The sequence below is a fragment of the Arthrobotrys flagrans genome (assembly GCF_004000055.1).
Source record: "Arthrobotrys flagrans strain CBS H-5679 chromosome Unknown unitig_0, whole genome shotgun sequence".
NCBI classification, from domain to species: Eukaryota; Fungi; Ascomycota; class Orbiliomycetes; order Orbiliales; family Orbiliaceae; genus Arthrobotrys; species Arthrobotrys flagrans.
Window position 1 is genome coordinate 7,149,302 of NW_027137550.1, and position 27,958 is coordinate 7,177,259.

Here is a 27,958-nt window from a genome sequence, read left to right on the forward strand (position 1 = left end):
TTTTGTGGACGCCGCGCCGGGCATATGCATCCTGTGCATCGAACCTTCTCGGGTTCAGCACTCGGATCCCAGAAGCATTAAAGTTTTCCCGTCGTAATAGCGACAGTAGCTAGCTTAGTGTACTTTCCAGCTAGCCGCTTCCCAGTCTCCAACTTGTACATGGGACAGAGGTCTTCGTTACCTTTTTTGCTTATTCCTCCTATGTATGCTGCACTTTTGTGTTCAGTCCCAAAACCAAGGCTAGTCTCGACAAAACTAAGGCCTGAGCGAGCCTTCCCTTTTTCCTATCCCCCTTCCTTCTCGCTTGGGTCCCACCGCCAGAGCCCAGAAGTCTGCATATGTTCATGTTAGTTTAGCTCCAATTCACAATCAAGCGGGTTCACTGTAGAAGAATAAAAAAATAAAAAATAAAAAAATAAAAAAATAAAATATGGGTTGAAAAAACGAATAAGAAAAACTGGTGGAGGTACTGAGAGTTTCTCCACCAAAGTATATGAAGAACGAGCAGCCCTCCCGCGCTTTGCGAGCTTCTTGGACACACTTTTTCACCTTCTCTTGTTCCCTCTCTTACACTCACTCTAGAACTAAAACCAGACGGTCTCCTCTTCTCCACTTTTCCTCAAGAATCAAATTTCTCATACCGTCGACAGTAGACTTCCACAAATTACCGCGTTGCCTGTCAATCGAGTTTTCCAAGACGAACCAGACTTGCTTGTCTCATCGGGTGTCCAACATATCCACACAACTGGTTTTCAGCAGACCGATAATATTCCTAACCTCGAGCTAACTAGCCGCAAGCTCTTATCCACGACATTTTCGCCCACGAAAATTCGAACACTGTTCCTTATGGTGTAGTGTGCCAACTGGACAAGCCTGGTTTTCTTTTCCATACTCTTCATTGTGCGCGGATCATTCTACAGTTGGCCCTGGAACGTTTGATTCCGACTCACTACCTCATTCGTTCTACTTGGTTCCGCTTGGTCTTGTGCTGAAGGTTGCTTCCCAAGAAATTGGTCGACCAGTTGTCCCGACTAGAACGATTCCTTCTGCAGCATCGATTTACTGGAGGAACGTTTCCGCAAGGGCAAATTTGCTTTTGCCCGTGTTAGACATTCGATAGCCAAATCCCAACTTAAACCCAATATCTTCATTCTTTTTTTTTTTATTTTAAAAAGACTCTAAATCCCCTTTTCCGGGGAATTGGTCTGAATGACAGAAGTCTACCAATACGCTCAACGTCAACCGTCCGGTTCTTTGCAGGAGCAACGAGGAGTATCCGCATTGGCGAACTCACGACTTCCCCCGAGCGGGTACTCTGCTCCTCCGCCTCCGCCTACATTTCCATCTCATTCGAATCCAGGACCTAGAGTACACGGAAATCGGCAAGAAAACATGACGATATATCAGTATGTTCCCTCGAATAAAGCGTACCGTAATGAAGAATTGCGGGTTGAACAATTTACTAACCGTTTGCTTCACGTTCCCAGATCTGAGCCGTTTCAGTATGAGCTGAATCGCAGATATCACGGATACTTGGCTGGGCTATATATGTATCCGAACGATGAGGTATGTCTGAGTTTTCTTGGGCTGTGCTGTTCAGGACGTTCGGGCTAACAATGGGATTGTTTTGCGGCCTCTACAGAAGGAACAGGATCGATTAGATATTCTGCACAAATTATACCTTGTCTCCCGCCGAAATGAACTACATCGCGCTCCTATTTCCGTTACTCCATATAGCCAAACCAGAATATTAGATCTTGGAACCGGAACAGGAATTTGGTCGATAGATATGGCGGAGTATGTTAAAGTAGCCTCGAGGGACCGTATGCGTTGGATTCAGACTAACAACGCATTCTCAACAGTAAATATCCAGATGCCGAAGTTATTGGAACAGATCTGTCTCCCATTCAGCCAAAATGGTATGAACCACCATATATATATCTTGGCTATATGATTTATAAATATATGAGATTGCTAACTGATATGTTTAGGATCCCCCGAAATCTTCAAGTCCGAATATGCGATTTCGAGAGCACTTGGACATTAGGACAAAATTCTTTTGACCTCATTCATATGCGGAACGGCGTCGGCAGCGTCTCGAGCTGGCCCGGCTTGTATAGAAATGTTTTCAAGTAAGTTCCCTCGGCTTCAATCATTAAAGCATATTCATATCGATTCTAATGACCACCACCCATCATAGCCATCTAAAACCGGGTTACGGATGGTTTGAACAAGTAGAGATCGATTATGAGCCGCGCTGTGACGACGGAACGATGTCTACAAATCCAAACATTTCACCTCTTGTCAAATGGTATCAATATCTAGCCGACGCCACCGAACGATCTGGTAAACCACTTCGGTACCAACACAAGACAGGAAAGATGCTTGCGGATGCCGGTTTCACAGATATCCGCGAAGTTATCATTCAGGTACCCTATAGCCCGTGGTCAAGCGATCCTCACCTGAAGAAGATTGGCTCTTGGTATACTCTGGCCATGTCGGAAGGTCTAGAGTCCCTTTGCATCGCACCATTCAACAGGATCTACGGCTGGGATCTAGAACAAATCACCGGCTTTCTTGGCCCTGTCAAAAAGGAAATGTTAAGTAAGAAGGTTCACGCGTACAACAACATGTAAGTTTTCACTTCTTCGGCCAGACGGGATAACTTTTTGTGATACTAATTTCAGCTGTGATTCTAGGCATATTTGGATTGCCCGACGCCCTTAACAATTATTAACAACTACGGCTCGCCTCGTTACTTTCCTTGATGCGTTTTCATCGTACTCGAAGTCCCGCTGGCTTCGACCGGAATATTCTGCTTGCCTGCGTTTCTTCCATTCATGCAAAGATACCCCTCTTCCTACGGATTCCTTTTGATAATACCTGATGGCCCATATTACGAGTACCCCGTCGCCTGCACAATTACCTCTTTCCATTCGCATACCAACACCTTAGCATCCAATTTCATTTCCTTGATAACGATTTTCTTTTCTTTTAACTTCTAAATTTGTCCCTAATCTCCTTGAAAGTCTATTCTGCTCGTCCTGGAGTTTGATTTCTTCCGCATCGGTATTTTAAGGTTTAATTGTTTCCCACGATAATAGCTTCCCAAAGTCATCTGCACAAGGCGTTCTGCGGGTTTGAGTATTTTATTCTCTTTTACTGTCCTCCAAAAATCCATTTCTATTGCCTTTTCCCATTTTCTTACCGTTGTATTTCTTTGATATCACGAGCAATATTCATCTACTTTTATTGGAGCTGGCTGGTGGGCGAAACTTTGCATACTTTTTTCTCAAAATTTCAATTTCCCCACAAGCCTTTTCTTCCTTCTCCTTGTAATACTTTGTAACAGTAGTATGAGGACTATATATTCTGGGAGTTTGGGGATTGTGGATAGCACACAACTGGTCTTTCGTTTTTTTATTCTTTTTTATTCTTGTTTTCTAAATCTCCCTTTGTATTTAGATTCATTCGCCTTCTACATAGCACAAAAAAAATTCGTATACGTTCCGCAAGGAGCACTTATTCCTTTTACAGCCATCCGATATCCATGGTCGTTCGTGAATTTTGGTACTATCCGCCACACACCCGAAAGTTTGATGATACGATAATACGGTCACTCTTGTACTAACCCTTTATCGACCAAATGCCCTGATAACATCACCTCCTAATTCCCCACCTTTCCAACAATTACTATCTGAGCAGACAAATTTCACCCTTTTCCTTCTTTAATACGATCGTCACAGCACACGGATCAAAATCCCACGCGGGTTCAAGGCCACGGTTTAAACCAAAAGGAGCCGACCCATCTCGCCTCGTCGTCCCCAAAAACAAGACAGCGGGAACGTTAAAGTTCAAAGCGCTCCTCTTTGGAGTTTCTTCAACTTCCTTTTTTCTTCGACTCATTATTTCTGAGCGTTCAGGACACTAACCAAATATTTCATAGTTCTATAGCTTCTCCGATTCCCCTTTCCCTTTTCCCCTCTCCGCAAAAATATTTGTGTAAGACCTGACAGTGTTACACGTCATATAACATATACTAGGGGGCTATATTCTGGGTATTTATGAGCTTATCCGTGACATGGCACTGTCGAGTTGACTCCACAAAGATATATGTTTGAGAAGCTCGTCACGTTACGATCCTAGTCTAACCAATCGTGACTTCGTAAGCTTTCCTAACGATCAGTGAATTAGAAATAAGCGTGGTTTTCCTTCCTTTTTTTCTCCCCTAGAATCACCTATTAAGATCGAAATCTGGCCTTTAGCTTGTGAATAGTCTTGCGGAAGATAGTATTTTGGCTAGAGAGACACGGCTATATAATTGCTAATAGGACCTATCATATTCTTCTAAAAGGTATGGCAAGGGAAAAATGGGGCAATTATTCGGTGGCCCACCCGGTGGAACCTGCAATGCATCTGACTTTTCACTTAAGAGGTCAAGATCTATATGTACGAGCTAGAGTACCAGTATCCGAGGTAACTCCTGACGCCAGACCAGAAAACCGAAATCGCAAACCAGGTATTGGAATGAGTTCCGGGTAATAAGTACGGATTTTTATATATCGGAGCTCCCACTGCCATGTATGTTTCAGATCTCAATCTTGTTTGTCGTAACTAAGGGTGCGATGCGGGTTCAACGTTCTACAGGATCTGAGAGGCGGTTGCTTCCATGATAGTGTAAGTGTGTGAGACTACGTACTCTGGAGAGGGTTGTACTTATATCGATTTCTCCTTGCTAATGGGTCGAAATCAGGCCTGGATAATGCGTGGGAAGATCGAGATCCTGTGCTACCTACCCCAATTCAAGGTTTGGGAAAGGGAGAACTAGTTTTTTGATATATACAACCAAGCGCAAGCTAGCACCGGTTGGAGTTACAGAGTCATGTCTTGATATCACCTAGACCACATGTTGAACACGGGATAAGGTGGACTGAGAATTTTTTCCAATAAAATATTCGGTGGGGCCGGTTATCTTGTGGCACAAGGGAGCTTGCTTGGGAATCTAGATGGCTGTCGGATATCATCGCGCATCACTGGGTGAAGTCTTGGTGGCTTTCTGTTGTTCAGACTGATGCTATCCTCTAAGCCTAAACCGTCCCTGTCCTTAACATACAAGGCGAATGTCTATGCATTTAGATATCGTTACACGGCATGATATTGCGTATCCAGCGTGGCCCTGTGGCTTCACCCAATCGAGTTCTATTATTTGACGTTGCGCTAGAAGACCCGGCCGGGGGGCTAAAGGATCTGACATGATGCCGGATTTCCAACTCCAAGAGTTTTTTTTTTTTTTTTTTTTTTTTTTTGTAGTGCCGTGCGCGAATCATGTAAGATGTTTAAGAATTTGGAGTAGCACATTATGCACCGTCGAATCGATTCTACGAATGCTTGTGTAGGCAGGGGAAAAAAAAGGAAAAGATATTGGAAGGCCTTGGTCTAGGAGTGGACGGAGCAACTAGCGAGGCCATATGCATATGCGCCATCGCATGGAGTTGACCTGAAACGATGACAAAGATGATGACTACGAGAAAAAACGGGATTGGCTTATCATTATATTCCCCTACGATGTGAGATATGAGATGCTCGTCCCGTGGGGAACATATTCCATGTGGCACAAACGTGTAAGAAAGGAGCTGGACAGGAATTCGAGCCACAAGGATTTCCGCAGGACCAAGTCACAGGCAGCAATAATTATGTTTAAGCTACAAAGTGATCTCACGATGCACGCCCTGGGGTACGCTGGTAAATTTCTAGACTCAGACTCAGAAGAAACATTAAATACTGAGCTTTTAAGCTTTTAGGGATCATTTCCCGGGCGGAACTGCGGTAGACATCCAATATCCGACCACATGGGGTTAAATGCATAAACGCGATGCGGGGGGGACTGCGAGACACTGTCTCAGTGTCTAGCTAAACTTGCTAATGCAGAATCTAATATCAGGATCCCTTTCATCGGAAATACCTATACTCTAGAGACTACTGTTCGTGTCAAATAATAATAATAATCGCGATCGGTTGCGGGAATCGACTAGCCCACCCGGGCTTTGTCATTCGATTCGAATCCTGAAACAGATTGTTTCTAATATATTTGTCGAGGATAGGGCTCCCTGGAACCGACGGGCATTGTCGAGGCTTGGTACTATAACTTCCCGGGAATCAGACAAACTTGGACCTCCTGGCTTTATCTTAACTTCATCTCTACCAAAGATTTTGCATGAGCGGCCCAAGCGCCCGTATCTTGCTTTGATGTAGTATAATTTGGTCAACCATGGTCGGTGGCCGGCGAGAAAGACCATTATCAATCCTGCATCCAAACCGTTACACAATACATGCCAACACAGACCTGCAAGCCGGGATGTTGGGTTTGTCGAAACCACAACGCATTTGTGTCTCACATAACCAACGGAAATGCATCCTCGGGATACCGGATGCACGAACAGGGGAAGCTTCAATCTCACATTTGTCGACAGCACTTGCGCTAGCTCTATACTAGTCCTTCTTGCAGCTATTCGACCTGGCTGGTGATGTCCGAATGCATAATGGCGCTGCGGTATGCACCGCCGGTAAATCGGTCTACGGATAACTTAACCGAAAGTCTACAAAACCCTCATGTCAGGAGCCAGTGAGATCTGACGCCTTGAGCGTTTGTAGACGGAGCAAAGGCAAAGCATGACCGTGAGACTCGCTTCTTCGACCAATTCATATGACAGAAAGTGAGACTTTTTTTTTTAGGTTGGAGGGTAGCAACCTCGACGTGCAGTGCTTGAGAATACGAGACCCTGATGTTTTTTTTTTCTTCCTTCGCTTTGAGAAAGAATTTTTCTCGTTTGTTCCCTGTGCATTTCTGGCATACATACTTTCGCGAAAAATCTCTCGGTACCTGCACCTTGCAAGTTACATAGATGACTGCAAACTAGAATTCAACCGACGACGCTGAATACAATATTATTCTAGTTTTCTTACGAGAAAACTTCCAACCGGGGCTTTCCGTTTGTTGACAATATCTAGGCTCTCTTATCCCTCAAGGTCCTGTCATAGCATCGACCAGCAAACTTTTGAGGCCCGAGCATCTCCGGTCTGACTTCTCGCAGCTCAACCTGAGCAACACAACACTACACCTTCCTGTTAACTGTCCTAGGCGCAAGCTGAGCGGATTGATATCGGGGCATCTCCGCCTTGACTCGTAGGGAGCGGAAAGTTAGCAACCAGACGGCAGTACATACCAAGAGGATCTCGAACCCGGGATCCTTGAGAGGAGCCAACCTGTATCCTTTAATAGAAGTAATCGGCTCTCATCCCGAGTATATGGGATGGTGGGTAGGTTTTTTCCCTGATCCAATCGTCACCTGCCGTAACAAGTGCACGCGAATGTCTAGCTGTGCATGGGGGATCGTGGGGAAACTTTTGGTAAGAAAATAGGCTAACGGGAACCAATCAACCTCCCTTAATTTCATATATTTTGTGGAGAATAGGCTCATACAAATTCAAGCGACCCGCCATTCTCAGGCATCGCTTTGGGCGTCTCCCCTCATTAGGTGTTGGTTTTCTGACATACCACTATGGCTACTTCATTATCACAACGCTTGTCGCGTCAGGCATCCTTTGGGGTACCCATAACCCGCGTGGTGAACTAGGATATGTCGATGCATTGTTCCTCTCCGTTAGCGCAATGACACTTGCTGGGCTCAATACTGTTAGTCATCAACCAGTTGCTTCAAACCTTGATACGTACCGTCTTTTAGAATAGGTTATGTTCGTAATTTAACCACGAACATTGCCATCTGTAGGTGGATCTGTCTGCTTTGAACACTTTCCAGCAGTTCATCCTCTTCCTGGAGTTACTGCTAGGATCATCGGTAAGTTCCGCCAGCATTCGTTTCGTCCGATGTACTAGAGGTTCGATATAAAAAGTCGCATCCGTGCATTTTTGTGTTGATGTGGAGTTGGATTGATAAATACTTGCTTTTGGAACAGGTCTTTGTCTCAATAGTGATAGTTCATATTCGGCGATTCGCATTTGAGAAAAGATTCGCGCAGATTGCAGCAGATAGGAACCGATCAGGTGGTTCTTCAAAGGAACTAGCACCCCATGGCCGCATCCCGGACACGAATAGGGTCGAGGCTGTTCCCTATTCAGTTCACAATGATCTGGATATCGATATTCATGGACAACCATCCGCAATCGGGTTGCACAATCGCCCATCAACTGGACAGCCGGATGATCTCCAGGTTGCACAGAGCGGGACTCTAGATCACGCAGAGGCCCATAGAAGCGATCTGGACCAGGAACAAAGGTTTCATCTCGGGGGACTCGAGTATAGAGCCATTCATCTTCTGTCATGGATTGTTCCAGCATATTTCATCCTATGGCAGCTCTTCTCTTGTATTTCCCTCGGAGGCTGGATTGCGACCTATAAGGCAGATGTGACCCGAGCTAACGGGTTGAACCCCTGGTGGGTCGGGGCATTCAATACGGTCTCTGCATTTAACAACTCTGGGATGAGTTTGCTAGATGCGAATATGGTAATGTCGTTGCTCTTCCTAACCATGGCCCCATGGTCTGACCGAAGTGTCTAGGTTGCCTTTCAAGACTCCTATTTTGTCATTGTCACAATGTCTTTTCTTATTCTGGCAGGGAATACATGGTAGGTATCATCTCAGCAGGGGCAAAGGATCCAATATATCAGGCTAATCCATTCCACATTTTGATAGCTTTCCGATCTTCCTACGATTGATTTTATGGACTCTGTTCAAAATCTTGCCGGAAAACGGCTACTTCCATGAGACAAAACGGGCGCTGGGTTTCTTGCTGCGTCATCCGCGGAGATGCTTTACTCATCTGTAGGTTAACTTATATACCTTGGCCCTTGCTCCGGGCGCCTAGGATCGTGCCTAACATGGACGTAGATTCCCTTCCCAGCATACATGGTGGCTGTTGACAGCTGTGATATTTTTGAATGGAACTGATTGGGTAAGCATCGGCCCATTATAAATTTTAATTTGTTAAGCGCGGTTAATAATAGAAAAATTAGGTGGCATTCGAAGTCCTCAATGTGAGTTCATAATCATACCTCCAGATAGTACGTATGCTTCGGTTCTTCGCTAATGTTCAAGCTAGATTGGAATACCTGAAATCGAAAAACTCCCACTGCCAGCAAGAATCATCGATGGTCTCTTCCAAGCGTTGGCCATCCGAAGCGGAGGCTTTTATGTTGTGCCGATTGCTGCCACTAGAATTAGTTTGCAAGCTCTATACGTAATCATGTAAGTCCCATTTTGCATCTAGACTCCCGTAGCTGCTCGGAAGATACTTACTTGAAGAAACCTTCAAGGATGTATATTGGAGTATATCCGGTTGTTATTACGATTCGCAGGAGCAACGAGTACTTGTACAGAAGTTTGGGCATATATGAAGGCGACGATGAAGAGAAGGCAGACGGCGATACCATCTATGAACTTCGCCAAGAAAAGATTAAACCGTTCCTCGGTTTCTTCACGTCTCAATTGAAGGCTCAACTTTCCCATGACCTTTGGTACGTATATTGATCAAGGCACTTGTCGATATTTGGAATAATATTAACTTGGTTATTTGGTTAGGTTTCTCATTCTCGGGATCTGGATTATTGTTGTTATAGAAGCGAAGAGAATTGAGGCTGACCCACGAAACTTCTCGTTCTTCAATATCTGCTTCGAAGGTGCGGCGACAATTGAAATTAGCCATCCTGATCGATATAATACTGATATAGGTTTATTACTCTAGCTGTCTCTGGATACGGTACCGTTGGTGTTAGCACAGGGTTCCCAGACGCCAACTACTCCTTCGCAGGGGAATTCAAATCGCTGTCTAAAATCGTAATGTGCTTGATTATGTTGAGGTAGGATACCCCGTAATACACAATTTCTTGTGAGGATGACTAATAGCCTGTTGTACTTATATAGAGGACGCCATCGTGGGCTTCCAATCTCACTCGACAAGGCGGTACAGCTACCCGGCGATGTCGTCCTGTCCTCAGACAACAAGGAATAAACCATTCAACCCAAGTCCAATCGGATTATGCAAATAGCATACATATTAAAGAATTGCTAGCGAATTATGCATGTTATGGCAAAATTAAAAAAAAAAAAAAAAAAATTTACACAACCTGAAATAACCCGACATATTACCCCTTACACCGTCATATCACCACATCCTATAGAACGTCCCCCAAGCTCCCTGTTCTAATTAATTAGACTAGGCATAGAATTATTAACATCATTACATATCAATATAGGCGCGAGCATATACTAACATTCTTCTTGAGACCGAAGTAACCACCATCGCCGTCGAAGTAAAGATCGTATCCGTTATAGAACTTGCGCCCTCTGTTTATATATTAATTTTCATATTCGCCAGCTTGAACAAAGTCTTAAGGGGTTGGATTTCTTACGTATTGACGCCGAGAATAGATCTCGTCCCAACCCAAGTAGGTTGCATGAGATTATCAGTACCAATGGTTCCAGCCTTTGCCTTTGGTACAGAAACGAACTTCGCCTCTCCAAATGGGATTGAAGGGTCTGGGATCCTGATAGTTATCTCGTTCCCTTCTTTGTGGGCGACATCACCCTTGGCATAGGCATTCGGAATTCCAGTATCCGTTAGGAATGTCCCAGTAACCCACGAGCTATTGTTGATTTGGACCTCACATGGTGGCTCTCCCTAGTCCCTGTTGTCGGCATTTCCTTCTCTCAAGTTCAACTTGACAGCACTAAATCCCGCCGTGTTTGCTTTTGTGATTCCCAACCAAACACCAGTGGAATTGATCACATAACCGGTCCTAAATTTCGAGCCGACTGGTACACCGTCGATGGGTTTGATGTTCATGAACAGGTTATGCGATGGCGGGTTTCCGCGAGCAAACCCAATACCCATATAGGCCTTTCCGACAGTCGAGCTTCGATCCTCGATATCTCTTCGTCCTCCTCAGAAACACGACGTGTCAGGGTACTTTGATCAGCCGTCGATGTGCATGTTCCCTTACAAACGCACGCCTTCTCTGGAGTTTGACACCGATCCCACTCCGAAAACTTTGGACAACAGACTTCGTTCGTCCTGATAAGTGCTAAAGCGCTAGTAACCACACCTCCAACGTCGACGTCAGTGGTGCACCAGTAGTCTTCTTGTAACCAGTGTGATGAAGTATAAAATACATGTCCGATCTCGCAGTTTCTCTGGAGGTAAGTAGTGCTGAATCCGTATTTAGCATCAATTACTATACCAGTCGAACCCGTGTCCATAGTAGCGACTAGAGGACGACCGTTAACTGTGATACTGAGAGTCGGCGCATCGGTCCATTTCTGATTTCCAGTGTTGTAGAACGGGAGGAATTTTGTTTGTGTGAAAGGACAGTATGTAGGGACCGGATACGGGTTCCCGGTGGGTGTCAGTGGAAGGGCCTCGGCCCCTTGACCCCTAGCAAAGTAGCTGTGACGAGAGCCCCGATTATATGCATTTTGATATATAGATGTATGTATAGCGCGGAGACTTTGGAAATGGGGTGCTCTCGAAGACTTCTTAGTAAATGATACTATAGGCGGCTGGGGGGCATCCTCTTATCTATAAATGTTTAGTATGGAGACTTTCGATACATCCCTTAAGCGCCATGGCGCTGGTTCACAGGCCTCTGTAACTGCACTTCGTTTCCCCTTGACTCGATTGGATACCCCCTCGGGAATCTGGGGGCTGAGACAAAACGGGAAGCTGAGATCTTCACCAAATTTACAAAGCTTAAAGCTGATAACTTCACGCAACGCGCCACGAAATCCAGCTATTCCTGTATGCGGAAGCTAGGTTAGCTCTACGGTGGCGAATAATTCGTCTCGCATACATAATTAGTCTCGAGAGCATACATAATACGAATGCTGAAGAAATTAGTAAATGCAATTGCAAAAGACCCACTAGCGACCATACGCAACAGCACCGATGGACGATGACAACATGCCCTTATAACACATGAAAGCCATATATCTCAAACTGTAGGTTCTCCTTTAATGGTTTTTGAATATTTTACTTTCTGTATACGTAAACATAACCACGTGCGAGGGGGGAACAGTCAGTAGGGATCCCGGAAGAGACCTGATAGAAACAAAGGAATAAACCGATTGGGGCTCAAAGCCTCGAGCTCCGGTTGCGTTCAAGTTTTATTCGGGGTTGCATTAGGAAATATCGAACTGCTAAGACGGCGTACACGGCAATATTACCTTTTTAAATGCCTATTAATTAATAGGGTGCGTAGGTCTGTTGATTCGGTTGTTGCGGCTAAGTAGCATGAATTGTCCAGAAAGGCATGAATCGTGAAGTCCTATTGCCAAAAAACGGTATTGTACATAAATCCAATACCTACGCTACAGAAATCTAAATATAGAAGCCCAGTCGAGAAGGGAAACCGAGTGTAACATGGGATCTCATTGCTTGCTATCACATCATGTTCAAAGCGGAAACCGTGCTCGCGTGGCCATGAGCTGGATGTATACTCGATTCAGTATAGCGACGGACACAGACATGGGACTTGCGTACCTTGTAGTTCAGTACTTCGGATCGTCGTTAGCCTGCATTATAATAAAACCCCGGCGACATTAATATCACGATGAATCGGAGAAATGTGCCCGTTGGCCTCCACAATTTGGCCAATGGTACGGATGAGACGTGTTGCATTTTGTTAGCGTGTTGAGTTGTGTGAGGCTCTTCGCCCGATTAAGTCGTAATTGTGGAACCTGCCCGATGGGTTGAAGGGTGAAACCGGTGCTAATATAAAGGTAGAATGGTTCTTAATGGAAGGCGACTGTACGGTCGAGGGGTAAGGAGCTACTTAATCATATGGGTGAGTTGGATATTGGACATCACGTAGGTCTAGGCCTAGGTCCGCGAAAACTAATTCGAAAATCAATCTTGGGCCAGAATATAATTATTTAAGGAGTCGATTTTGACTAGACTCGTGGCCTGTTAATTTACGAACCACGCAGATCTAGCTAGGTACGAGCGATTCTATTCAATATGGGATCTTTCAAAGCGTTTAAAACTAAGATTTGAACGTTCGAACCACTAACTGGATAACTAGCTAACTCGTAAATACACAGTATCGGATTAAAAATTCGGCAGTGGAAACATTAACATTAAGCAATTTGAGAATCAAACGACAATGGGCATGGTTTCGTAAGTTAAAAGAACGAAAGAAGAACGAGACTAACATAGAATTGCATAAATAAATTTAAACATGAGATCGATAGAGCGAAGGTGCTGATCGTATCAGGTGAGTAAGTGAGTGAATTGGCGGAAGCCGAAATCTCGATCTTGGAGCCAGAGACTAAACTGTAGACTGGATTTACACTAAGGAGTGTACTCTTAAACTTAATGGAGCAAGCCTAGTAATATATTCTGTCGTTTAGTTGGCCTGTATATATGCTAGGATATGTATTGCCTCGAGTTCAACTTAGCTAGCTCAGATAATATCTCCAGGGCCAGGCCAGATTGGAGCGAGTATCCATTCAAACTTGATTCTCAACGGGCATGAAGAAGGGACCTTTGTTAAACAATTCGAGAAGGAAAAAAAAAAAAGCCAAATACCTGCCTATACGCGTCCTTGCGCAGTTTTCAAATGATCAGATAGTTTGTGATGAAAAAGAGAAGGAGACTTCTTTCCAGCGATACGCCCAGCTCGCGGAATAAGAAATAAGCCTGCGGTAAGCAGTGGGTGGAAGGAAATGGTCGAAACGTGACCCTGTGCAAGGCGCTTCGTTGTACCCGTGCCGTGCTGACCTGGTAATTAACAGCACAGCATATGCTATGCACCTGCGGCAGTCTCTGGCTCTTCAAAATGGCTCCAAAGGTTTCTACAAACGCGAATCTCTCGCACCTCCCGAGATGCGATAAATTCTATTGCTTGGTCGTCCTCACGGAAGAGATCGTAAGCAAGATCTAGTCCCTGCAATAGCATGAATGTCGAGTAGTCCTCAGGCTCGGTATATAGATTTCCAGGTGCGCGCTGATACAAGCGGTTGTATATTTTGGTGAGGTGAGAGCCCCCGACGTAGTCGCGATATTTCAAGAGGATTACACTCTTCGCCAAAACACAATCTCTGAGTGAAACTTGTGTTTCCGGGCCGAATAATGTACCGACTCGGTGAAGAAACTCACTCCAATGAATGGCGATGGTTCTTTGGTCCGGCAGCTCCGTGGATCTGCGGTGTTTGCGGATGTAGTCTGTTGCGAGCCAGAATAGTAGATGAATGAACCGAGTGTTTTGATTTGGTTTAATCTTGTCATAGCGACAGATACGTCCGCTAGGATCGGCTGTTGCTACTGCATCACAAAAGTCTCGAACAACTTCGTTTCTGTGATTGAATTTTGCTAGAAACTGGATGACGGTTTGATTCTTTAGATCTTGGGTTTTGCACTTCCGAAGGTCGCTCACCACGGCTTTAATGTCATCGAAGTAACAATTGAAAAAGTGGCGTTCGAGGTGATCTTTCTTTTCATCGGTCCTCACATTTTCATTGCCTTTGCTTAGACGTCTAGACACGGATTCAGTGAATTTCCCAAATGCTCCTGGGAGGAAGTAGATGATTTTCTTCCTCAGCTCATCGGCCACGGGAGCAGGGATTGTATCAATTTCAAGCAGTTTGGCTTGAAGGGAGACAAGTTGCACAGCGTCGAGGTAGCCCAGGTTCCAATTAAGAATATTAGCTTGGATGGGCGGGAGAGCTTGGATTACTCCAAGGACATCTGCAGACGAAAGATACTGAAGGATTTGTACATGGAGCTCAGAAGGAGTATTCTCCATGCCCGGGAACCTTTGTGGAACCTCTTCTCCGTTCATTGTGAGATATAAAGGGGATGTTGAAGGTTAAGAAGAGGATAATATATAGGTGAAGAAAGTATTCTGTAAGTAGGGTAGTCTGGCCAGCTGGTGTATGAGGTGGGTGGACTGCACACGTGCGTACGTGAACTAAGATACAACTGGGACTACAACCTAAACATAAAAGTTTAGGTAGGAGTCGGCGGCTGTTGGCGTCCGAAGAAAGAACGGGAGCTCTAGTGGATTGCTGACGGGTTAGCTAGCAGGAATCCATTGATCAAACTGCCTATATCGCGGTTGATCAAACCTCTTTTTATAGTAAACCGCCACCAAGCCGAATTCAGTTGAGCCTCATCGTCAAGAATAGTCAAGTCGTTATTGCTCACGCAATTCCACTGTTATGCAGCTCCATCAATGTACATCCATGTACAGGGATGGCAGGGTTGGTGGTGCTGGCGTAAGGCAATCCATTCCCGGACTGAAGTCCATGCCGATGTATACGCGTAGGTATGATGATAACATAAGACCCTGACACGTATGCTGCCTTCGGCATCCAATGTCAATCGAGAAATCCCGATAGAGCTCCATTGGCATGGATATCGACGCCGTATTGGTGCTGAAAGATCGGGGTATGTCGATCCTGGGGTGGGTTAGAAAAGTACTGTTAGCACAGCCGCCTCCTAAATTTGGGCTGGGTAGGCGATTGCTAAGTACTTAGACGGTGAGGTTGACCGCTCTATCCCTCGGAAAACCGGCTGAAATTTCGAAATTCCATTTTATGCAGCCTTCGGAACTCGCATTCGAATATATCAATGCGTAATTTACGACTTAATAATTTGTGTGTGATGGGTGCATCAGGGTGGAGCTATCAGGAATTCCTCGTTATCAGAAACCCCATGATCAAAGTACTAAAAGTACTTATCTCCATTTGGGTCCCTTTTAGTGCACATTGCAGTTAACATGAAGCACAGGCTCCCTGGGCCAATTGATAGCTACAGGTGTTCGAAGCCGAGCTAAGTCTTTGAGCATGACCATGGAGGCCCCACTGCAAGCCCTAATAAACAAGGATAAACTGTGGCCTCTTGCGATTTACGCCGTGCCTATTTCGTTTATTATGAAGCATCAATCGCCCGAAATTTGTCAATTTTTGGTGTAGTGTAACCTTAAAAGGACTTAGTCTGGTTATAAAAATCCGAAAACCTCTAGCTGGTGTGTGAGTCGCTGGTAAAATGCGGGGACACGTAGCTAAGTAGCTCCCGGGATTCCTACTTCTTGGAATCCCTAAAGGGATAGGAAGATTGCCTGAAGTTATGCAATCAGTGCTGACATGCATCTTGAAGCTATACTAGTTCCATCGAACCACTTTGATCGCCGTAGCGCTTAGTTTGCACAGAGGCCGGGGTTAATTTGCATACAGAAAGGAGTGCGGACACCAATGCATGCAAGCCCGATGTGGACAAAGGCCGTTCGAGAATGTTGGTCTCCTCCTACTCTTCGATTTGGTTACCTCTCTCTTTTTGGACGCTAAAAACGAGGGGGAAATGATCGCAAGGATATCTTTTCCGTAGATGATTAGCATCGAAAGCTGAGGAGTGAATTAGTGTTGTTCTTGTTGGAGATGTTGTGAATTGATCGGTATCCTATCTTATCGGGTCTGTCTTGCCTTGCATTATCTCGGCTCTTATTTTTTAAAATAGTCGAGTTCGCGGACTGTCTCAGAGGGCACCTGCTTAAGTAAGTACTTATTAAATTTGGTTCAGACGGGTTTGCCACAAGAAGTGACCGCCCCTTCTTCCTCTTATATGAGCCTTTGGGCAGTCCCCAAATATCAACAGAATCTGGAACGACCACGAGACCGTAAGTCAAACTAGACTGATGAAATTCCGCTTATTTCTTCGAATCAATAAGTATCAGGCATCTTTTGGGGTAGTACAAACTATTAAGAAGGAAATCGAACAGCCTATTCGTATATCACGGCGCACCCCCTCTGAGGGATTTTTATCTCACACCCTCGATTTCTTTTCTTAAGGTACTCGAAACTCAGGAACTCCTCAAGTAGGTAAGTACTTAACTGCGAGGGGTTCCAATTGGTCGCTTGATACAGCCATATGATAATTCCTCCATTCTTCTGGCAAGCCGGTTGTCGAACAGTGCATATACATACATCAATGACGCAACATCACACACCCGGCCTTTGTAATTGTGGACGATGTCACCGTCACGGCTTTGTGTTTATACTTAATTCGGTGGACTTGTCTCCTGATAGTTTAAGAATGACAATGTTCTTCGCTTTTGCACATCAATCGCCGTGGATTGACTTAAAACGTTCGCCCTAAAGGGCTTAATAGTTCCATCTAACTATGTTGGATTTCGCAATCCCGAGTGCTCACGTGACAATAGATACAGCATGTGCGCCTTTTGAGGCTGTCACACGGTTGTTATTGGCCATTGGTATCTCAACCCCTTCCAGTGGGAAGATAAGACGAAGAACTGACTATGGCATACTGCAACATTTGTTTTGGAACCAAGTTGTCTTGTGTGGTGCAGCACTAGCACAGCTGTGCCTTCTATCACAAACCCAGTGCATTATCAATCAGCCTAGCCTCCTTCAAAAAAAGAAAAAAAGAAGAAAAAAAGGTGCAACCGCGATAAGCATTCCCCATTATCCAAGAATCCGGTAGCACTGTGTAGAATCATTCCTCATATCAACGTTACGAGGTTCATGGATTCAACACAAAGCCCGGGGAGATGTCGCCTTTCCCGTGTTGGAATTTGAGGTTGCACCAACTCCCCACCAGATTAGACTAAAGCGCCGACACCAAAAGTTTTCTCCTTCAAAGTTCGACTTCGGCTTCGTCGACAGGACTACAACTGCCATTCATCCGGGCCGACCGAGGCTACCGACACTATACTTTGCTTACGCAGGTAGCTCAAGATAGCCGAAATAGTCCCCAGGTTTTAGAAGCCTCCAATGGCGTTCATATAGTGTCGGGTATCTTTCCTTTACTGCATTGGTCGTTTCTCAAGATCCCCACAGTCTTGGACTGCATTCTCAACTGCCAAATCAAATCGCGACGCGAAAAAAAAACCAATATGCACCCAACAGTATCTGTTTCTTTGCGCAATGCAGCCCGGGCACCGCTAAGGCGGAAAACCTGCGAGGTAATTTCTTCTGCCGTCACCTTGCAGAATCGGGCACGGCTTTCCTACCGTCAGATTCGTGAACAATCGAATAAACCTGGTCCGGGACAGTTCCATGGACAAGTATGGGAGTCTACGGCAAAGCGTATTCAAGCCGAGCGGGCGGAAATGGAACGGTATTGGAAAGAGAGGCAGGAGAAACGGAACCGCGAGGGCGACGGGTATTTCTCGAATACGTTGCCTCAAATGTTTGGTAACTCTCAATATCGATAAGATTTTGTTCTTGGACCAGGACGGTGTGCTGACAATTCAAATAGCATGGGTATTGTCTGCGGTGTGTGCTTATTGGCTCGGAACATACAGATGGTCCCCAGCAAAACCCTCGTCGACTACCAAGCTAGAAGACGTTCCCGAAATATACCACGATGTCTCGAAACATAACCTGAGCGCTGCATGGTCCCAGTTTGTGCTTCTCCTCGGCGAAGAAAACGTATCATGTAATCTTGACGATCTTGAGCACCACGCTGGAAGCAGCTGGTCTTCACACCCTGCAAATCCGAACGACATGCCCTTCATGGTTTTGTACCCGTCAACGACCGAACAAGTCTCTGAGATCGCGAAAATATGCACCCACCGCAAGATCCCTATTACTGCATATTCTGGGGGTACCAGTTTGGAAGGACACTTTGCGGCGACGAGGAGTGGAGTGTGTGTCGATTTCACACGTATGAACAAGGTTCTGCAGCTACACAAGGACGACTTGGATGTCATTGTCCAATCAGGTCTTGGCTGGGAAGATTTGAACGAAATTCTAGCAGAACATAACCTTTTTTTCCCACCTGACCCAGGCCCGGGTGCTATGATTGGAGGCATGGTCGGAACCGGGTGTTCCGGGACAAATGCGGCAAAGTACGGCACGATGAGGGAGTGGGTGCTAAGCCTTACGGTTGTGCTCGCTGATGGTACGATTATCAAGACAAGACAACGGCCAAGAAAATCTTCCGCAGGATACGATTTGACAAAGATGTTTGTCGGGTCCGAAGGCACGCTTGGATTGGTCACCGAAGCGACCTTGAAGCTGGCTGTCAAGCCGCAGAACGAAAGCGTCGCTGTCTGTGCTTTTCCTTCAATAAGAGATGCGGCTGCTGCTGCGTCAAAGGTTATTGGTCAAGGGATCCCCGTCGCAGCCGTTGAGATCCTGGACGAAGTACAGATGATGTGCATAAACCAGAGCAAATCAACAGCTAGGGCGTGGAAGGAGAAGCCAACGCTGTTCTTCAAGTTCGCAGGGACAAAGAACGGAGTCAAAGAGCAAATTTCTATGGTTCAAGCTATCGCCAAGTCATGCAAATCCGAATCTTTCGAGTTCGCAACATCAGAAGAAGAGAGGCTTGAGCTGTGGTCTGCAAGGAAAAATGCACTTTGGTCTGTCATGTTGTTGAAGCAAAAGCCTGACGATCAGGTCTGGACCACCGATGTCGCTGTCCCAATATCAAAGCTTCCAGACATCATTGAGGCCACTAAAAACGATATGACTAGGAACAATCTTCTTGGCTCTATGGTTGGACACGTTGGCGACGGAAATTTCCACTGCATTTTACTCTTTGGACAAGAGGACAGAAGAAAGGCGGAAGGTGTGGTACATAGGATGGTCGAGAGAGCGATTACCATGGAAGGTACTACGACAGGAGAACATGGAGTTGGACTCGTGAAGAGGGATTATCTCCCCAAAGAGCTTGGCTCGACGACCGTCGATGCCATGAGAAAGGTATATTTGAATGTATTGTTGATGCCATGCCCCAGAACCTCTGCTAACGAATTGAATTATAGATGAAACTCGCGTTCGATCCTATGTGCATCCTTAATTGCGATAAGATTATTAGGATGGACCCTCAAACAGTTGAGAAGGACAGGTGGAAGAGGAATAAGCCCGCACAGCACAACCCAGTCGTCAAGGAAGGGGATGCGTAGATGTATAATAAGTAGATATCCGTGTACATAACCAAATGAAAGAATTATTGTAAACCATTTCGGCCGTACAAAGTCCGGTGGGCATGAGCGACAATAACTGGGTCCTTGTTTCCATGCAATCCGAAAGAACGACTCCAATCACGATCCGAATCAGGTTACAATTATGAGACCAGTCGAAGCTTCAACACAAGCCAGCACAAAATACAACATCCGACACAGCTTTCAACACCGAGAACATGTATATATATAGGCTTGCGAATTAAAAATATTTAAGTATTAATAATACATAAGTAGAAGATATTAATTAAATAGAAAAAAGAAATGCAACAGACTCCCATATGACGGTCAAATCAAGACCTAAAGCAGGTTTATCGATGTCAGCCAGCAGACAAATTTAAGCTGAAGGATATCATAATGACTAAACAACTAGTAACATTCCCAAATTCCCAAGCGCTAAAAATAATTGCGATCCGCCAAGCGTACGTCCGTAATTTCGTAAGTCCATGTGCATCGTTATTACTAAGGGCGATAGTAACGGACTGCGTCTTCGCGCCGAGGTGTCGCAAGATATTGATCCATGCCATAACGCCCGCTCTGTGGCCGAGATTCGTAAAAGGCTGCTTCCGGTGTAGCTTCGATCATAGACTGGAGCGCAGGATCGAGTCCAATATGCGGATTTTGGTCGAGTTCATTGTGGGTGAAGCTGTATTCTTGGGAGAGGCCGAAGAATTTGTCTTGGTGGGATTCTTCGATTGGTTGAGTTGATGAGCGGGCGCCGGGACCGTGTTTCGACAGTGGGTCTATAGTGAGTTACGAATTAGTAAAGATAACTGCGAAGATAAGAAGGCATTGGCAATAGATGTTATGTTCTTGTGATTTGTTTCAATCAACGGTCTTCATACCTTCATTCTGGGCTTCTTTTGCTCCTAGCCTTCTTTGTAACTTGTTGGCTAGCTCATGGGGCCTATTCGTGTTCGACGGCTGATTATGAGATGGCGAACTCGGTCCGCCTTCTTCCACTGCTAAAGGAAGAATAACGGAAAGCGTCTTTGACGAAGAAGAAGAGGACGAGCGAATCGAACGAATCATATTGAGGTGGTATTATAGTTAAGAGCAAAGCTTTAATCTGACTTGAATTCTCTAGATCGAACTGCGAGGATATATCGATAAATCAATGGGATTTCTTTGTGGTTTATAAGTTATTGCTTCCGAGATATAGTAGTCTAGTCTGTAAAGAAACTCTGATCTGAGATAACGGTATTTTTTTCCAGTGCAACAGGATCCTAACTGTTATCGGTTATCGATCATTGCAACCCAGGCCTGATCCCGTGGAGGACTGTGGAGCGAGTTCGCGTACCTTGCATGATCAGATGAGCTATCTTTTTCAGGGACATCCTTGGCAGGGCCCGCCTAGCAATATCCGATCGAGTCCTCAGACCAATTGGCTTCAAGAGATGACATTCTGCAGGTACGGTGAATTTTCTGCTGCTGCCAGAAGGAAGGTCTCCATGCTGGAAGAGGATGCTAGGCATTCTCACGCCATGGAACGTAAGGAACTATCCTTCGCTAAATATGGCATCGCCTTTCAAGCCTTAGCTTCTGGGGTATGGATGGCTCAGAAGGCTATCTATGTCTTAGTTGGCGTAGCCTTATTGCGGCCCTAGATTTGAAATTGAAAAAAATCCTGCGACTCCACACGTTCAAAATTGCAATATATAAAGAGGTGCATAATAGTGGACATATAATATTACTTGAAAATTGACGATATGATCGACCAAGGTTAAACGTCACATCGATACTATATTCCATACTCTGTCTCACATTTTAGGAATATTCGGATTTTATTATATTGTTGGGCTAGGGTCTGTTCGGGTTGGGGATTTGTTTGCCTGTTTTAGTCTTGAGGTGCTACGGTGCCTGTCATGTCTAAGATACCGCAAAAATCCTCACATTGAGGTGTAGCTAGCTAGCTAATGTTTTCGTCATCCTTCAACGAGATTGTGAGTTAGTTTTGAAGTAAGAATTGTAAGTTTTTTTTTTTTTTTTTTTTTTTTTTTTTCGTACTAGCGGGAACAATTTGGCCTGTTCCATTCATTTATCTCAGTTGAAACCTGTTGATGCATCCTGCAAGCGGAGTTTTATTAGCCCAGGGTATGTGCGTGGCACTTTGCAACTTTACAAGGCATAATCCATGGATCCTGTTGCTAATATTCGACGTTATCAAACTAAGGAATGCCGCCTTTGTGAAAATTTTTCTGATCACTAGACCAGAAGCCCAATCTGCTGTGTCTTAATTGAACGAAACAGGGTTCTGTGCATGATGTGGTGGTAATGCTTAGTCTCATAGAACCCTAGTACCCTGCCCGTGCAGGTATTCCAATAGCGATTATGTAGCAGGACACCATCTACGGATACCGACATAATATCGAAACTGCTGATTCGGCCAAGTTATCGCTGTAGATGAAGCATAGGGCTTCCAGGAGGTATCATATGAGTCTCTCACGTAACAAAAATGCGCTTTGAAGTGCATATCTTTGATATTACAGAGCTCCCCGACGATAGCCACCGGCAAAGCCGTGATGTTATTTCCCGACATCACCTTAGAGGCTGAGGAATTTGAAAAAGGCCAGTTCATAGGATGGTTTCAGACTGTTCGTTCAATTACGTTGAATGAGTGTTTGACTTAATTAGACTTCCCTTTTTGGAGAACATATTGAACTTGGATATCACAAGCGATAATGATCACGAGAAAGCAAAGCGCCGTTGAGTGTTTCTACATCTGGCGAGCGGAGATGAAGGGACCGAATGAGAAGAGGGCAGTGGAGAGGTTAATGTCAAAGAGGAAAGAGATTCCATGGAGATGGAGCCGTTGCGATGGCTACTGCCATGGCCCTCAAATGTCAGGTGCCCTTGCCTCGATTGGTGCTCGGTTGCTGTGGTGATGCTGTGTTGATTTCCTAAAGTAGCTCTATATTTATGGCTGCCAACACCAGGGAAGTCTGCTCCCACAGCAACAACTCCAAAAGCGTCGATCACCACACGTCAGGTACTTCTGAGCTGTACAGATTTTGGTGTTGTCGACAGGTACATAAGCTCCCTCTCACGGCTGTCCCTCTTCCTTCTTCCTTCTTCCTCCTCACCACCATCAAAACACACATCCATACCGCTCTATCTTCCTTATCTCCCACCACCTTTACCACAATCTCAAATCATCACCCTAACAGTTTCGCAAATCTCCAGCTGCACAGATTCCGAAAAAGAAAACCTAAAGCTCGTTCCTCCTGACGTTGGCCCGTTGGTCGAAGTTCGAATATCAGCTAGATCTTTGGCATCAAGAAGTCCTCCGGGATCCTCCTCGGCCTCTGCATCTGTCCAGGATTCATTCATTTGATCATCTTGGATTGTATTATTACCTCCATAATATAATCCGTCCGACAAGATTGATTCACTCGAAACTCATTAAGAGACGACAATAATACGCATTTGCGAACGTACTTTCTTTACACGCCTGAGAAGTACCTACCCGAACACATCTCCATCAAACTCACACACATACTCGCATATTTGAAACACATATCAATACACAATGGCAACCGCTTCTGTTCACACACCCCTCAAGTCTCATACTGGAATGTTCAGCATGAAGACCGCCGGGGGAAGGATGCCTTTGAGCCCATCTCCTCGCAACAGGTCAAACTCTACTTCCAACAGATCCCCTTTCACCCCACCTCCTAGAACCATGGGTGCTAGCAGAAAGGATCTCGGAACTTCGATTTATGCTGGAGGTCTTACTTCCCACTTTAGTGCTGTGGCTGCTACTAGTGCCAAAAAGCCCACCTTCAAGAACTCTCCTAAATCCAACATCACCCGCAATGGCTTCACACCTGTCAAGCTAAGCGTCTCTGACTGGGCTCTTACCGGTACTGGTCCAAATGCCGATAAGCTCAACAGCAAGGTTGCCAACAAGCATGCTAGTCCGACCAAGAAGGTCAGGAAGGGAAAGACCACTATCAGAGCTCACTCTAGCCACATCGACAGATTCGTCCCAAATAGGACTGCTTCGTCGCCGACTGGTATCACCAAGGCAAACTTCAAGAGACAGACTGGTCCTCGTGGACACACCGACCCTGACAGCATCTTTAACTCCCTTTCTGATGAGTTTTCTGCCACTACTCTCTCAACCTACAACGGCAACGCAGATTGTGACTCTCCATCATCCAAGCCAAAAATGTCACCAAACACTGCTGCTTACCAGTCTGCTCTCGGCAGCGCCGTTGGTATTCAAACTGATTCGAGGGTCCTTGCCTTCAAGCCAGCGGCCCCAGAGTCTTCTCGACCTATTGATTTGAGAAGCCAATACAACAGACCACTCAAGGCAGCAAGCAATGCCCAATTCAGAAGACGTGTCCTCACTGCTCCGGAGCGTGTCCTCGATGCTCCTGGGCTTGTTGATGACTACTATCTTAACCTCATGGATTGGGGCTCTAGCAACATGGTTGCGATTGGTTTGGAACGCAACGTCTACATCTGGAATGCTTCTACCGGGTCTGTTTCTTGCTTGCTAGAGAGTACTCCAGACACTCATATCACATCCGTCAAGTGGTCCAACGATGGCTCTTTCGTCGCTGTTGGTCTCGGTACTGGCGAAGTGCAAATATGGGATCCGGAAGAGAGCTCCAAGATCCGCTCAATGCACTCCCATTCTTCCCGCGTCGGTGTCATGTCTTGGGACAAGCATATTCTCTCCACTGGTTCCCGAAGTGGTGAGATCATCAATCACGATGTTCGTATCGCTGACCACAAGGTTGCTTCCTTGGTCTCTCACACTGCTGAAGTTTGTGGGCTAGAGTGGCGTGCCGACGGTGCCCAATTGGCATCCGGTGGCAACGATAACCTCGTCAACATCTGGGATGCAAGAGCCCTTTCCGCTCCACGATTCTCCAAGACCAACCACAAGGCCGCCGTCAAGGCTATCGCTTGGTGCCCTTGGCAAAACAACCTCCTCGCCACTGGTGGCGGCACCTTCGACAAGAAGATCCACTTCTGGAACTCGACTACCGGTGCTCGTGTCAACACCATTGACTGCAACACCCAGGTCACCAGCCTCAAGTGGAGCACTTCCTACAAGGAGATCGTTTCCACCCACGGTTTCCCAGACAACCAGCTCATAGTATGGAGCTATCCAAGTCTTGTCAAGTGTGCCGAGATCCCAGCTCACGAGACCCGTGTTCTTCACTCTGCCCTCTCTCCTGATGGACAAGTCCTTGCTACTGCCGCTTCTGGTAAGTTACACTCACCCGAGATGTCTATACCGCGAATAGTTACTAACGTTCGATTTATTAGACGAATCTCTCAAGTTCTGGAAGATCTTCGAAAAAAAGGCCGGTGCTGCTGGTCTTGCCTCTGTTTCTGCCATGTCTACCACCGGCAAGGACGGAGACTTCTCCAAGCAGATGACCATCCGTTAAATCAAACAATTCCCATACTCCAATGTCTATTTTGAAGCATCACCTACATTTCGACAACCTACCCGACGACAACCACTCGACAACTTACGACAGCAACAACACTCGACAACATATAAAGAAAGAAAGGCTAAGTATTAAACGAATGGCCATGTTCTGTTTAGCGATTGGAACTTTTTTTTCTTTATGAACCGGAATGCTTCTTATGGATACGAATTTACGGAGTCTTTTACGGATTATTTGGAATTATAACAGAGGAACGGGTTAACTTGGCGGATAACAAGGGGGCGTTGGATTCTGAATTTTGACCTGGCTGTTTTGCTTTTAATTACTTATTACATACAAAGGGCGTTTAGGAGTCCTCTGTGTATTCTTAACTTTGATTAAAAATTGCTTAAAAATTGCTTTTGAGTGTCCAATTCTTTTTTGGCTTCCAATGCGAGTTTTCTTGTTGAACCGATCTTGAGTTCCGTTGATGTTCTCCCATGTAATATGTGATGAGTGCATTGTAAAAGACTCAAGTACTTCTTGCCTTTTGATGTTTTGACGCATTGATGCGCGTTAACTTGATTGACAATGACATGTGCTTCAAGACAATGTATATAAGTTAATAATAATCATACTAGTTCCATATCGAAGCCCACTGCCCAAACGCTCTAAGTAAGTTCTTTGGATGTATAACAAGGAAATAGTCGATGTAATTCATTTCGTCGTGTATCTATCTCGGTATTTATCTCTATCGGTAGTACTACTATCTATATAGATCATAATCAAAATCCAACAATCAACCCCTTCAACAACGACACAACTCCTAGCACATCCAGCCCCCTAAATCTATAGACCTAAACAGAGCAAGGCGAAATAACACCCGTCGATTGTGCATAACTCCACAATATCAACCCTGCCAGCCATAGATGGCCCACCAGCAGGTCATACTCTCACCACTTTCTCCCCAATCATCCCTAGCATTCTCCTCCCCTTCCTCTAGAACCACAAAGCCCTTCGTCACCATTAAGTTCCTAAAATCATTTACTTCTCCACCGAATAGCTTGCGTAGCGGAAGTTCCACGATGAATCTTGCGGATTCAGATCGTTCCAACCAACCCTCGACTACGGTTGACAACAGAGTTGGGTGTTCGGATGAGTATAGTGAATCTGCAGCGATAATTAGGGGGTATCGGTGTTCTTGTTCAGCTTCCGCGGTTGGTTGGAACCGCCAGTCTAGGATTCCTGTTGTTACTTTTGTGGAAGGTGGGATGGAGCTATTGTTTAGATCCACGTTTTGTTGGAGGTTTGTAACGATCTCCGGGAGATCTGTCAGGTGAACATGGATACCGGCGGCTTCATTGGTACCATTATCTCGGTCGAGGATGGAATTAACAGTTCCGGCCAAAGCAAGTCCAGCAAGCCCAGTCCCCGCCCCAAGTTCCAGCACCATATTATCCAAAGAATCGGATCCAGAAAGAGCCATACGAATACCCCTCCTCATCCCCTCATCCCCACCAATTCTTTTACCCAGAGCATAAGCAGCACCCCAAGTCTTCAGTCCCAAATTATCACCATCCAAAGTCGGTTCATGAATTTTAATCTCCAATTCATTTGATATTCTAAAACTTCGGTCAAGAGATGGCATTGCCGTACGCCCACAACGTTCTGATAGTCGGATACTTGCTGTTTCCCAGATTATTTCGCGGGATTCATCTGTTGGGAGCCATTTTAGAGGGGAGGAGACGAGAGATGTGAGCCAGGGGGTTGGGTTCCCTATGATTTGAACTTCCTTTTGGGATAAAGTTGCTGCAGCTGGAGTACCGCTATCACTGCTACTAGGGGGCCCATCCCATGACGGGGGACGAATGGCGAGTAGGTCGAGGATTGTTAGGAGTGTATTAAGACTAGGACGTGTGCACGGGTGGGGGAAGTCGATAACTGGAAAAGGGAAAAAAAACCCCCGGATAATGTTAGTCTACGTATTTTTCATTTACCAAAGCATAGCGATATGACTACGGAAGGGGGTATGTGAGAGCGCGGGGGGTCCATTCTTCGATTCAGCAATGATAGTCGGATATCTCATAGAAGAAGCACAAGAAGAAGCAAATGTTATAAAACTAGAATAGAGAAACAAAAGAGCATGCCATGGAACAGGGATATAGGGGGTAGGAGTATATTTCATTACCATCTAGAATCTCATCAGGCGCTTCTTCCGATTCCTCGCGGGTCATGTTGAATCCAACAGCCAATGTAATGCCACTTCGTCAGGTGAGAGACAAAGAACGGTAATGAGCAATTGCAATAAGCAAGGGAGTTAGCAGGGAATAAAAACTCTCCCAAGTTCCGATTATCCAGTGCCACAAAGTCTAGTTAAAGCACAGCCAGTCCTCGAGCTTGGGCGTTTAGTGGGACAAAGAAGCAAGAACAAGAGAATTCAAAAAAAAAAAAAAGAAAGGAAAGGAAAAGAAAAAAGGAAGGTTATACGATCGATATCATGGTTCCGGTATTAATTAGCAAGGCCTTTTACTCCCTCTCTGGTCACTGCAGCTATGTGTACATGTA

The 27,958-nt window shown here is 45.4% G+C and overlaps 8 protein-coding genes across 8 annotated transcripts; 4 read left to right on the top strand and 4 right to left on the bottom strand.

The window, feature by feature from the left end:
- Window positions 1-1,209: 1,209 nt before the first annotated feature.
- DFL_005107 (uncharacterized protein) lies at window positions 1,210-2,727 on the top strand (the record flags this gene model as incomplete). The annotated part of the gene is made up of 7 exons (XM_067634317.1): window positions 1,210-1,406; window positions 1,488-1,566; window positions 1,643-1,797; window positions 1,863-1,919; window positions 1,992-2,132; window positions 2,201-2,632; window positions 2,700-2,727. The coding sequence occupies 7 exons, from the start codon at window positions 1,210-1,212 to the stop codon at window positions 2,725-2,727; spliced, it is 1,089 nt and encodes a 362-aa protein (XP_067492397.1).
- Window positions 2,728-7,310: 4,583 nt separating this feature from the next.
- On the top strand, window positions 7,311-10,027 carry DFL_005108 (uncharacterized protein; the record flags this gene model as incomplete). The annotated part of the gene is made up of 13 exons (XM_067634318.1): window positions 7,311-7,317; window positions 7,473-7,693; window positions 7,788-7,856; window positions 7,975-8,523; window positions 8,578-8,645; window positions 8,713-8,841; window positions 8,908-8,971; window positions 9,033-9,053; window positions 9,119-9,264; window positions 9,333-9,533; window positions 9,598-9,695; window positions 9,761-9,875; window positions 9,940-10,027. The coding sequence occupies 13 exons, from the start codon at window positions 7,311-7,313 to the stop codon at window positions 10,025-10,027; spliced, it is 1,776 nt and encodes a 591-aa protein (XP_067492398.1).
- A 195-nt stretch (window positions 10,028-10,222) lies between these two features.
- Window positions 10,223-11,274, bottom strand: DFL_005109 (uncharacterized protein; the record flags this gene model as incomplete). The annotated part of the gene is made up of 5 exons (XM_067634319.1): window positions 10,223-10,231; window positions 10,290-10,362; window positions 10,428-10,696; window positions 10,805-10,949; window positions 11,027-11,274. 5 exons carry the CDS (start codon window positions 11,272-11,274, stop codon window positions 10,223-10,225), a joined length of 744 nt encoding a protein of 247 aa, XP_067492399.1.
- A 2,543-nt stretch (window positions 11,275-13,817) lies between these two features.
- Window positions 13,818-14,852, bottom strand: DFL_005110 (uncharacterized protein; the record flags this gene model as incomplete). Its single annotated transcript, XM_067634321.1, has 1 exon — window positions 13,818-14,852. One exon carries the CDS (start codon window positions 14,850-14,852, stop codon window positions 13,818-13,820), a length of 1,035 nt encoding a protein of 344 aa, XP_067492400.1.
- A 3,072-nt stretch (window positions 14,853-17,924) lies between these two features.
- Window positions 17,925-19,943, top strand: DFL_005111 (uncharacterized protein; the record flags this gene model as incomplete). Its single annotated transcript, XM_067634322.1, has 3 exons — window positions 17,925-18,225; window positions 18,290-19,740; window positions 19,803-19,943. 3 exons carry the CDS (start codon window positions 17,925-17,927, stop codon window positions 19,941-19,943), a joined length of 1,893 nt encoding a protein of 630 aa, XP_067492401.1.
- Window positions 19,944-20,462: 519 nt separating this feature from the next.
- On the bottom strand, window positions 20,463-21,032 carry DFL_005112 (uncharacterized protein; the record flags this gene model as incomplete). Its single annotated transcript, XM_067634323.1, has 2 exons — window positions 20,463-20,743; window positions 20,846-21,032. 2 exons carry the CDS (start codon window positions 21,030-21,032, stop codon window positions 20,463-20,465), a joined length of 468 nt encoding a protein of 155 aa, XP_067492402.1.
- Window positions 21,033-23,529: 2,497 nt separating this feature from the next.
- On the top strand, window positions 23,530-25,411 carry DFL_005113 (uncharacterized protein; the record flags this gene model as incomplete). Its single annotated transcript, XM_067634324.1, has 2 exons — window positions 23,530-25,225; window positions 25,287-25,411. 2 exons carry the CDS (start codon window positions 23,530-23,532, stop codon window positions 25,409-25,411), a joined length of 1,821 nt encoding a protein of 606 aa, XP_067492403.1.
- An 892-nt stretch (window positions 25,412-26,303) lies between these two features.
- On the bottom strand, window positions 26,304-27,627 carry DFL_005114 (uncharacterized protein; the record flags this gene model as incomplete). Its single annotated transcript, XM_067634325.1, has 2 exons — window positions 26,304-27,334; window positions 27,582-27,627. The coding sequence occupies 2 exons, from the start codon at window positions 27,625-27,627 to the stop codon at window positions 26,304-26,306; spliced, it is 1,077 nt and encodes a 358-aa protein (XP_067492404.1).
- Window positions 27,628-27,958: the final 331 nt, after the last annotated feature.